This window comes from Phyllobates terribilis, unplaced genomic scaffold (genome assembly GCF_046119375.1).
Source record: "Phyllobates terribilis strain yellow unplaced genomic scaffold, ASM4611937v1 Scaffold_8__6_contigs__length_399053987, whole genome shotgun sequence".
In the NCBI taxonomy this organism is placed as follows: domain Eukaryota; kingdom Metazoa; phylum Chordata; class Amphibia; order Anura; family Dendrobatidae; genus Phyllobates; species Phyllobates terribilis.
In genome coordinates, this window is record NW_027362768.1 from 322,810,008 (window position 1) to 322,822,763 (window position 12,756).

At 49.6% G+C, this 12,756-nt stretch overlaps 1 protein-coding gene across 1 annotated transcript in view; it reads right to left on the reverse strand.

Moving 5' to 3' along the window:
• The window catches only part of DNAH12 (dynein axonemal heavy chain 12), a 161,508-nt gene that overhangs the window by 55,504 nt on the left and 93,248 nt on the right, over positions 1-12,756 (reverse strand). The window contains exons 43-44 of the mRNA XM_073644615.1: positions 630-822; positions 388-549 (exon numbers count right to left, since the gene is read on the reverse strand). Coding sequence (XP_073500716.1) covers positions 388-549; positions 630-822 — 355 coding nt within the window. The remainder of the gene's footprint in view (positions 1-387; positions 550-629; positions 823-12,756) is intronic.

Consider the following 12,756-nt stretch of genomic DNA (forward strand, 5'->3'; position numbering starts at 1 on the left):
TCCGACACCCAGCACTATCAGAAGACACCCGCATGTGAGTTTTTCCGGCCAGCGGATGCCAACCCCTACAACAGCTGATCGGCGGGGATGCCGGGTGTCGGACCCCGACTGATCAGACATTGATGACCTATCCTGACCAATGCTAAGGTAGTGGACAACCTCTTTAAGTTGATTGACAGGTCTTTCCCTACATTCACACATGGAAAAGACCAATCAACCAACTGGAGATGGGCAGAGAGAAGACAGCTAGGGGCAGCGCTGGACTAGGTCAGGTCATTCCCTATAGTCCCCTTCCAGTTTTTCAAACTAGGTTTTCTCTGAAATGCCGAGTGCTGACTGATTTGTATATAGTAGATTGTCAGTCATTGATCAGCCCAAATACTTAACCTCCATTATTTCTTGCTTTTCATCTACGGCAAAAAGATTTGGAACCTCCCCGGTGTTGAGCAGACTGTCCACATCCTCCAGGAAAGCCTCCTGTTTGATCTGTGTGTCAGTGATCAGAAAAACCGTCTTGTGTCCTTTCATCCCTGCGCTCCTCAGTAAACTCTGAAAAGACGGAACAGCGGAGGGAATATTACACCATGTCGCCGAGTGCATCCACATCAGCCGTCTTCCAGAAGACTTACCTTCAGGTCCTCCCTCCATTCATTCATACCATAGCTCTTCGAAATCTCAGGTTGAAAGATATTCATTTTTGCCATGGAAGTCGCCAAGCGAGTCAGCGATTGACGTCCGCTCCCTCCAACCCCAACCAACAGGGCGTTACCCCCGGGCTGCTTTAGGATCCGACAAATCCGAGATAAGTGTTCCAATACGTATCTGTTTTTGGAGAATTCAGATGAGATGGAATGACATAGCAAGTAAGATGATATTACTACATGCAAATGGTGGCGAACGATGCAGCTTCAGACACGGTCAGTGGTGGGACAGGCTATTTCCGAATGTGCCCACCGTGCATGTCCCTGAGGTTTAGCATCATAGTTGTCAGAAGGACAGAGCTCATAGCTATCAGGCCTGATGCATCAAGTAACATGTACAGTATGTCTGGATTTGCTGAGCATGCGTGTTATATCTATGTGTGCAAATGTGCTCTCCTCCGCTGCTTCCAGTAGGTGGCAATAGAGTTCTAGTCGTCTTCCTCTCTGAAGAGACAATTTGTATATTTAATTTCCCAGAGGAGCATTGCATGGCCTATAAGTCTCCTTACTCTGACATGCCAGGCTTCACGTCACTCTCCACAAGGAGAAACGTTAACCCTTACACCCCTCTCCTCCAAAAGAAAGATAAAATGTCCCTCTAGTGCCACTATTGGAGGCAGTTACTCTAGAAGTCAATGTTTGACCCTTTACAGAGCTTATCCTGACAGGTCATCAATATTGTAGTTTGGAAACCCCTTTAAAGAGTTGGCTATTGACTTAAAGGGAGGCTACTTCTAGAGCACACAAGTCAAACACTGGCCCGTGGGCAAAATCAGGCCAGCAGGGTGGTTTTATTTGGGCCGCGGCACCAGAACCACCACCCCAATGTGGGGCCATTATTCTGTATGGAGGACTATGTGGGGCTCATTATTCTGTATGGCGGACTATGTGGGGCCCATTATTCTGTGTGGAGGACTATGTGGGGCCCATTATTCTGTATGGAGGACTATGTGGGGCCATTATACTGTATGGAGGACTATGTGGGGCCCATTATACTGTATGGAGGACTATGTGGGGCCATTATACTGTATGGAGGACTATGTGGGGTTCATTATTCTGTATAGAGGACTATGTGGGCCCATTATACTGTATGGAGGACTATGTGGTGCTATAATACTGTATGGAGTACTGTGTGGGGCTCATTATACTGTATGGAGGACTATGTGGTGCTATAATACTGTATGGAGGACTATGTGGGGCCATTATACTGATTGGAGGACTATGTGGGGCCATTATTCTGTATGGAGGACTATGTAGGGTCCATTATTCTGTATGGAGGACTATGTGAAGCCATTATTCTGTATGGAGGACTATGTGGGGCCCATTATTCTGTATGGAGGACTATGTAGGGTCCATTATACTGTATGGAGGACTATGTGAAGCCATTATTCTGTATGGAGGACTATGTGGGGCCCATTATTCTGTATGGAGGACTATGTGGGGCCCTGTATACTGTATGGAGGACTATGTGGGGCCCATTATTCTGTATGGAGGACTATGTGGGGCTCATTATTCTGTATGGAGGACTATGTGGGGCCATTATACTGTATGGAGGACTATGTGGGGCCATTATTCTGTATGGAGGACTATGTGGGGCCATTATACTGTATGGAGGACTATGTGGGCCTCATTATTCTGTATGGAGGACTATGTGGGGCCATTATTGTATATGGATGACTAGGTGGGGCCATTATTCTGTATGGAGGACTATGTGGGACCCATTATTCTGTATGGAGGACTTTGTGGGGCCCATTATTCTGTATAGAGGACTATGTGGAGCCATTATTCTGTATAGAGGACTATGTGGGATCCATTATACTGTATGGAGGACCATGAGAGGCCACTATTCTGCATGAAGGACTATGTGGGGCCATTATACTGTATGGAGGACTATGTGGGGCCATTATTCTGTATGGAGGACTATGTGGGGCCATTATTCTGCATGGAGGACTATGTGGGGCCCATTATTCTGTATGGAAGACTATGTGGGGCCAATAATACTGTATGGAGAATTATGTGGGGCTCATTATTCTGTATGGAGGACTATGTGGGGCAATTGTACTGTATGGATGACTATGTGGGGCCCATTATTCTGTATGGAGAACTATGTGGGGTCCATTATTCTGTATAGAGGAGTATATGGAGCCATTATTCTGTATGGAGGACTATGTGGTGCCCATAATACTGTATGGAGGGCTATGTGGGGCCCATAATACTGTATGGAGGACTATGTGGGGCCCATTATACTGTATGGAGGACTATGTGGGGCCATTATACTGTATGGAGGACTATGTGGGGCCATTATTCTGTATGGAGGACTATGTGGGGCCATTATACTGTATGGAGGACTATGTGGGCCTCATTATTCTGTATGGAGGACTATGTGGGCCATTATTCTATATGGAGGACTAGGTGGGGCCATTATTCTGTATGGAGGACTATGTGGGGCCCATTATTCTGTAAGGAGGACTTTGTGGGGCCCATTATTCTGTATGGAGGACTGTGTGGGGCCCATTATTCTGTATAGAGGACTATGTGGAGCCATTATTCTGTATAGAGGACTATGTGGGATCCATTATACTGTATGGAGGACCATGAGAGGCCACTATTCTGTATGAAGGACTATGTGGGGCCATTATACTGTATGGAGGACTATGTGGGGCCCATTATTCTGTATGGAGGACTATGTGGGGCCATTATTCTGTATGGAGGACTATGTGGGGCCATTATTCTGTATGGAGGACTATGTGGGGCCATTATTCTGTATGGAGGACTATGTGGGGCCCATTATTCTGTATAGAGGACTATGTGGAGCCATTATTCTGTATGGAGGACTATGTGGTGCCCATAATACTGTATGGAGGACTATGTGGGGCCCATAATACTGTATGGAGGACTATGTGGGGCCCATTATTCTGTATGGAAGACTATGTGGGGCCCATTATACTGTATGGAGGACTATGTGGGGCCATTTTACTGTATGGAGGACTATGTGGGGCCCATTATTCTGTATGGAAGACTATGTGGGGCTCATTATACTGTATGGAGGACTTTGCGGGGCCCATTATACTGTACACTGTGTTCCAAATTATTATGCAAATAATATTTTCTCAGATTTTCCCAAATTACCTATATGAATTGCAGTCATTGTAATTTTCCAGTCAAATAACTATTAGAGTACAATTGAAAGTTTTTTGTACAAACTGCCTTATTTGCATAATAATTTGGAACACAGTGTATACTGGTTGACCTGCGACTTTGTCCACGTTTTTCATTTTGGCCCTCTGTGTGTTTGAGTTTGACATCCCTGTTCTAAAGGGACAGCGTTCTTTATTTTGGAGGAGAGGTAATCTGCAAACCTATTGCTCAGCCTATAACATACATATATACACTGCTCAAAATAATAAAGGGAACACTCAAATAACACATCCTAGATCTGAATGAATGAAATATTCTCATTGAATACTTTGTTCTGTACAAAGTTGAATGCGCTGACAACAAAATCACACAAAAATCATCAATGGAAATCAAATTTATTAACCAATGGAGGCCTGGATTTGGAGTCACCTCCAAAATTAAAGTGGAAAAACACACTACAGGCTGATCCAACTTTGATTTAATGTCCTTAAAACAAGTCAAAATGAGGCTCAGTATTGTGTGTGGCCTCCACGTGCCTGTATGACCTCCCTACAACGCCTGGGCATGCTCCTGATGAGGTTGCGGATGGTCTCCTGTGGGATCTCCTCCCAGACCTGGACTAAAGCATCCGCCAACTCCTGGACAGTCTGTGGTGCAACGTGACGTTGGTGGATGGAGCGAGACATGATGTCCCAGATGTGCTCAATCGGATTCAGGTCTGGGGAACGGGCGGGCCAGTCCATAGCTTCAATGCCTTCATCTTGCAGGAACTGCTGACACACTCCAGCCACATGAGGTCTGGCATTGTCCTGCATTAGGAGGAACCCAGGGCCAAACGCACTAGCATATTGTCTCACAACGGGTCTGAGCATCTCACCTCGGTACCTAATGGCAGTCAGGCTACCTCTGGTGAGCACATGGAGGGCTGTGTGGCCCTCCAAAGAAATGCCAGCCCACACCATTACTGACCCACTGCCAAACCGGTCATGCTGAAGGATGTTGCAGGCAGCAGATCGCTCTCCACGGCATCTCCAGACTCTGTCACGTCCGTCACATGTGCTCAGTGTGAACCTGCTTTCATCTGTGAAGAGCACAGGGCGCCAATGGTGACTTTGCCAATCCTGGTGTTCTGTGGCAAATGCCAAGCGTCCGGCACGTTGTTGGGCTGTGAGCACAACCGCCATCAGTGGAAGTCAGGCCCTCATACCACCCTCATGGAGTTGGTTTCTAACCATTTGTGCAGACACATGCACATTTGTGGCCTGCTGGAGGTCATTTTGCAGGGCTCTGCCAGTGCTCCTCCTGTTCCTCCTTGAACAAAGGCGGAGGTAGCGGTCCTGCTGCTGGGTTGTTGCCCTCCTATGGCCCCCTCCATGTCTCCTGTTGTACTAGCCTGTCTCCTGGTAGAGCCTCCAGCCTCTGGACACTACGCTGACAGACACAGCAAACCTTCTTGCCACAGCTCGCATTGATGTGCCTTCCAGGATGAGCTGCACTACCTGAGCAACTTCTGTGGGTTGTAGAGTCCTCTCATGCTACCACGAGTGTGAAAGCACAACCAACATTCAAAAGTGACCAAAACATCAGCCAGAAAGCATTGGTACTGAGATGTGGTCAGTGGTCCGCACCTGCAGAACCACTCCTTTATTGAGTGTGTCTTGATAATTGCCAATAATTTCCATAGGTTGTCTATTCCATTTGCACAACAGCATATGTAATTGATTGTCAATCAGTGTTGCTTCCTAAGTGGACAGTTTGATTTCACCGAAGTTTGATTCACTTGGAGTTATATTCTGTTGTTTAAGTGTTCCCTTTATTTTTTTGAGCAGTGTGTATATATATATATATATATATATATATATATATATATATATATATATATATATATATACAGTACAGACCAAAAGTTAGGACACATCTTCTCATTTAAAGATTTTTCTGTATTTTCCTGACTATGAGAATTGTACATTCACACTGAAGGCATCAAAACTATGAATTAACACATGTGGAATTATATACTTAACAAAAAAGTGTGACACAACTGAAAATATGTCTTATATTCTAGGTTCTTCAAAGTAGCCACCTTTTGCTTTGATGACTGCTTTGCACACTCTTGGCATTCTCTTGATGAGCTTCAAGAGGTAGTCACCGGAAATGGTCTTCCAACAATCTTGAAGGAGTTCCCAGAGATGCTTAGCACTTGTTGGCCCTTTTGCCTTCACTCTGCGGTCCAGCTCACCCCAAACCATCTTGATTGGGTTCAGGTCTGGTGACTGTGGAGGCCAGGTCATCTGGCGTAGCACCCCATCACTCTCCTGCTTGGTCAAATAGCCCTTACACAGGGCTATTCCCGTGATCCCTCCTTCATATCCCACAACCAGGTATGTCAGTTCTCTGCTTAATACCATGTGCATGTGCATTCATTGTTTCACTATATATCTTACATAAACAAGTCGGCACCTGGTACTTATCTATTTTTGTAGCAGCAATCTCTTTTCTTATATAGTCCCATAGATCTTTGTGTGGCAGTATATACTTCACCCCTAATACAGTTCTACAAACTATTGCGCTGAAGTATATATACTATTTTCTTTGGTGCTGACACACCTGCTTATTACATCTTTCTCTTTTTTTTTTTTTTTTTTTTTGTGGATTTGTAATGTAATATATTTTGTCCATTGCAACCGTTACATCTATTGTGTCATGTTCCTCTTTTAGGTTGCAATTACATTTTTTAGATATGGTGGGTTCTCATGTGTTTGTAGCACCACTTTGACCATTGTCTAATAAAGGTCTTTTTATATATATATTTTGGTTTATGTCTCTTGTATATTGGACTGGACATTCGGTGGTTCTCCTTTCTCCTGTATATATATATATATAGATATATTGTAAGGTGGCTGCCGGACAGGTTGTGGACGGGAGGTATGTGTCCTCGAAGTGCCAGGCTTCGGTGATTGTAGCATCGGCGTCTCTGCCTCCTTCCAGGCAGAGACGCCGCCCCTCTCACCTCCTCTCTCCCCGCGCTCCCCGCTCTCCTTCCCAGCCTGCTGTCGGCGTGCGCAGTCCTGCAGCATCAGCGTCTCTGCCTCCTGCCAGGCAGAGATGCTGTCCCTCTCACCTCCTCTCTCTCCGTGCTCCCCGCTCTCCTTCTCAGCCTGCTGTCGGCGCGCGCAGTCCCCCGGGCACAGTGTTTAGGGCACGCGCGCTTCCCCCCTCTTAAAGGGGCCACACGCGCCATCCTAAGGAGTCCCCGGCCAATAGCCAAGGGTCCTCCCATATATAGGGCACCTCCTCCAAAATGGAGGTGCCCGAGCAAAGTTGTTGCACAGTTTCTTATCTCTGCTTCAGCCCTCAGGTCCCGCTGCTAGCCTGGCTCCTCGTCCTGCCTGCCAGCCTGTTATCTGCCCGTTGCCTGCCGAGCCTGCCAGCCTGCTCACCTGGAGCGCTCACCTGTTACCAGCCTGTTACCTGCCCTGGCTGTCAGTCCGCTCACCTGGGAGCATCCGTCTGTTACCTGCTGTGTCTGTCAGCCCGCTCACCTGGGAGCACCCGCCTGTTACCTGCTGTGTCTGTCAGCCCGCTCACCTGGAAACACCCGCCTGTTACCTGCTGTGTCCGTCAGCCCGCTCACCTGGGAGCACCCACCTGTTACCTGCCTGTTACCTGCCTTGTCTGTCTGCCCGCTCACCTGGGAGCACTCGCCTGTTTCCTGCTAGCCTACCTGGAGGCTCTGCCGTCACTTGCTGTGGCCACCTGCCTGGTAAACCTAGAGACTACTACTTGCTCTGCTGTCACGTACCGTGACCACCTGTCAGTTAACCAGAGACTTCTGCCTGCTTGCTGTGTCCATCCGTCATACCGGTCAGTTCCTGCCATCTGACCCATGGGAGCCACCTGCTCTCTTACAAGGTCGTCCCCAGAGTAGCACCTGGTCCCTCTGCCCAGATCCTCCCTGGTCACGGAGTCGTTAGCCGCGGTCCGACCAGGGTCGGTTCGGGTTAATACTTAGTTACGCCCCTCTGGGTCCCTCCTTGCACCGCGGCACAGAGGTTCCACCACCCGGACCCGTAACATGTTGCTCGGGCCATGGAACCCGGTGGCACCCAAGCTCCCTCGCTCTCTGACCTATACCACGAAGTCTCCCATCAGAGATCCCAACAGGAATCTATCCTGAACCACCTGCGGAATGTCAACTCCTGCCTGGACACACTGACTGCTCCACCAGGATGCGCCTCTAGTTGCACGACTCGCACCCCGGCAGCTCCGCTGCCCACCAATACCATGGTATCCGGCCCCGGTCCCCGGCTTTCTGCACCGCCTCGTTTTGGTGGAGACCCCGCCTTGGCTCGAGGTTTCATAAACCAGTGCACCCTGCACTTTGAACTCTTGGCACATTAGTTTATCTCCGACCGGGCCAAAGTGGCATTCATCATGTCCCATCTCACTGGGGAGGCACTGGCTTGGCTAAATCCCCTGTGGGAGAGAGGGGATCCCCTGGTGTCTGACCTATCGTCTTTCCTCACTGCTTTCCGGAAAGTCTTCGATGAACCGGGACGTAAGACCTCATCAGCCTCCTCTCAGCTACGTCTCCTCCAAGGGAGTCTCACCGTGGGCCAATATGCCATACGCTTCCGCACCCTCGCTTCTGAGCTTGCCTGGGATAACGAGGCCCTGGTGTCCTTCTTCTGGGAGGGCCTTTCTGGTCGGATTAAAGACGAGCTCGCTGGTCGGGACATTCCGACCACCCTGGATGACCTGGTGTCGCTGGCTACCCGGATTGACATCCGGTTTCAAGAACGCACCAAGGAGACCACCCGTGAGAGAAGGTTTCCCCGCCTTGCTCCTACTTTCCAGAGACCGGTCTCCTCTTCTGTCACACCCCGGGCGCACTCACCCGAGCCCATGCAGATCGACCAGACCAAGATGGTCAAATCTCGCCAAGAGTTACGCCGAGCCGAGGGGAGCTGTTTCTATTGTGGCAGTAAGGAGCACCTGATCCGTTCCTGCCCGGAGAGGCCGGGAAACTCCAGTGTCTAGGACCGCTCGGAGAGGTCGCCCTAGACAAAAGTAAGCCCTCTCCATCCCTGACTTTGTCTGTCTCTATCTCCTGGGGAGGGAACCGTCACTTTGAACTCGCCCACCTGGATTCTGGAGCAGCTGGAAACCTCATTTCCCAGTCCCTGGTTGAGAAATACTGTATTCCCACCAAGTCTCTGGCTGAACCATTGTCAGTCGCATCCGTGGATGGAAGACTCCTTCCGGTGACCATCCTGCTCGTCACAGAACCCATAACCCTGCAGGTGGGAATGCTGCACTCTGAGGAAATCTCCTTCCATGTGCTACCCGGACTCTCTCACTCCCTATTGCTAGGCCTACCTTGGCTCTGGACACATGAACCCGTGTTGAACTGGCAATCCGGTGAAATACTCCGGTGGGGGCATGACTGCCACAAGACCTGCCTGGTTCCGGTTTGTCCACCACCTACCCCAGCTAATTTACCCGGTCTTCCGGCTCCTTATTGGCCCTATGGTGATGTCTTCGGTAAAAAGGGAGCAGAGACTTTGCCACCTCATAGGCCATATGATTGCCCGATCGACCTGGTACCTGGCACCACTCCACCCCGTGGCCGTATTTACCCGTTGTCTGCGGCCGAAACCCAGGCCATGTCTGAGTACATTGAAGAGAATCTGGCTAGGGGATTCATCTGGAAGTCTACCTCCCCGGCTGGAGCCGGATTCTTCTTTGTCAAAAAAAAGGATGGCTCGCTACGCCCCTGTATTGACTATAGAGGACTCAATCAGATCACGGTAAAGAATAAATACCCCCTGCCACTTATCTCCGAGTTGTCTGATCGCCTTAAAGGCGCCAGGATCTTTTCCAAGCTGGATCTACGTGGAGCATATAACCTGGTCCGTATCCGGCAAGGAGACGAGTGGAAGACGGCATTCAATACCCGGGACGGTCACTATGAGTACCGTGTGATGCCCTTCGGTCTCTGCAATGCTCCCGCCGTCTTCCAAGAACTGGTCAACGACATCTTCCGTGATCTTCTTTACTCCTGCGTGGTGGTATACCTGGACGACATCTTGGTCTTCTCTCCGGATCTTCCTACACACCGGAGGGATGTTCGTCAGGTCCAGCTTGGGCTCAGGCAGAACCACCTCTATGCTAAATACGAGAAGTGCCTCTTCGAACAGACCTCTCTTCCATTCCTAGGCTATGTTATCTCCCAGACAGGCTTGCGAATGGATCCCGAGAAACTCTCTGCTGTCCTAAAGTGGCCCCGTCCGGAGGGGTTGAAGGCGATTCAGCGATTCCTGGGCTTTGCCAATTACTATCGTCTCTTCATTCCACACTTCTCGTCCCGGACGGCTCCCATATCTGCGCTCACTCGTAACGGAGTAAATCCCAAGGTATGGTCGCCCGAAGCCGAGGAGGCCTTCCTTTCCTTAAAGCAAGCCTTCTCCTCTGCCCCTGTACTGCACCGTCCAGACTGTAATAAACAATTCTACCTGGAGGCTGATGCTTCCTCCTCCGGAGCCAGGGCGATGCTCACCCAAAAATCTTCTTCCGGGAGAATGGTAACCTGCGGCTTCTTCTCCAAAATCTTCTCCTCATCTGAGCACAACTACTCCATAGGAGACCGAGAATTGCTAGCCGTCATATTGGCACTGGAGGAGTGGCGCTACCTGCTTGAGGGGGCTCTATACCCGGTGATCATCTATACGGATCACAAAAATCTGGCATATCTCCAGAATGCCCAAAGACTCAATCCGCGTCAGGCCCGGAGGTCTTTGTTTTTTGCCCGCTTCGACTTCATCCTGCATTTCCGCCTGGCGGACAAGAATGTCAAAGCCGATGCCTTGTCCCGATCCTTCCTGTCCTCCAATCAAGAGGAGGAGCCTATGCACATCATCGATCCCTCCAAGGTGATGAATATGGCCCCCTTGGATGTAACTCGTCTTCCACCCGGTAAGACGTTTGTAGCGGTTCCAGACCGTGAGAAGGTTCTTCGCTGGGGCCATTCTTCTAAACTAGCTGGCCATGCTGGCCAAAAGAAGACCTTCCAGCTCATTACCCGGCATTACTGGTGGCCTACCCTGCGTAAGGATGTGGTAGACTTCGTCACAGCCTGTTCATCTTGGGCCCGCAACAAAGTTCCCAGACATTTACCAGCCGGTCATCTCCTGCCTCTTCCCGTACCTGCTGCCCCGTGGCAACATATCGCTATGGACTTTATTACCGATCTCCCTGTTTCTGCCGGTTGTACAGTCATTTGGGTGGTCGCGGACCGCTTTTCTAAAATGGCCCACTTCATTCCTCTGCCCGGTCTCCCGTTTGCATCTGAGCTAGCTAAAGACTTCTTTCACCATATCTTTCGTCTCCATGGCCTACCCCTCCACATCGTGCCGGATCGAGGGGTTCAGTTCACTTCGCGCTTCTGGAGAGCTACCTGTAAGCTGCTGGATGTCACCCTGGATTTCTCCTCCGCTTACCACCCTCAGTCCAATGGTCAAGTAGAGCGGATCAACCACATCCTTACCAGCTACCTCCGGCACTTTGTCAATGCCCACCACACTGATTGGGTGGACCTCCTGCCATGGGCCGAATTCTCTTATAACAATCATGAGAGCGAATCCACTTCCAAGTCCCCGTTCTTTATTGTCTATGGCCAACAACCCCGGATTCCGTTTCCCGTCTCCGCTTCTGTGGACAACCCTGCAGCTCACCCGTTCCACCGCCCGGACCCGTAACAGTGATGTAGAACCCGGAGAAGCAGGCTCCAGCACACATAGTGCTGAGAGGAATTTAATGGGCCCGGATTACAGGGCCAGGTTGTACGAGCAGCTGAAAGAGCTGGGGGGGAACAGCGGCTCATTTACCTCCAGTCCAGGTCTTGGAAGGCTGATTTAAGACAGCTGCGCCTGTCTCAGTCTGTGTGTGTGTTGGGCAAGGTGAGCAGACCCTGCATGTGCTTCTCAGACTCTGCAGGAGGCAGCGGAAGGCACTTTGTTTAAACGGCTGAGGCCGTGCTGCATGGACTTGTTATTTTGAGCCTTGTTCTGTTATTCCTTTTTGTGGCAGGAAAAGGCTGTTACTTTTGTTTACTCACTGGTGTATGGACACTAAATAAACCACCAGTTTGTTTGAACCCGCGGACTGCATCACTGTGTGAACCTATGTCTACCTCCAACGCGGCTCAATGAGTACAAATCCTTACAAGATATATATATATGTATATGTATATATATATATATATATATATATATATATATATATATATACACACATACATAGAGTCCCTGGTCTGTGATTTTTCCACTATTTGGGAGAATACTAGGTCCGCACTTCAGTCTTCCGAGCGGATTAAGAGATTTGCTGACAAAAGACGTCTGGATCCGCCTCAATTCCGTCCGGGCGACAAGGTTTGGCTCTCCTCCAAACATGTGCGGCTCAAAGTACCCTCCTACAAGCTGGGTCCTCGGTTCATTGGTCCATTTGAGGTCCTTAAACAAATCAATCCAGTGGCCTACAAGTTGAAGCTTCTCCTTCCACGTATCTCTCCTCAAACCTGCTGTCTTTAACTCTTTTTCCAATAATTCAGGCACTCCTCCTGCTCCGGTTGCTGCTGAGGACGTTTTTGAGGTAGAGAATACTCTGGCCACCAAGAGGGTAAGAGGGAGAACCTTTTTTCTGGTGGATTGGAAGGGGTTTGGCCCAGAGGAGAGAACTTGGGAACCCAGGGAGAACATTCATGCCCCGCTTCTCCTTGAAAAATTCCTTTCTGGCCTAAAAAAGAGGGGACGTAAAGGGGGGGGTACTGTAGCATCGGAGTCTCTGCCTCCTTCCAGGCAGAGACGCCGTCCCTCTCACCTCCTCTCTCCCCGCTCTCCTTCCCAGCCTGCTGTCGGCG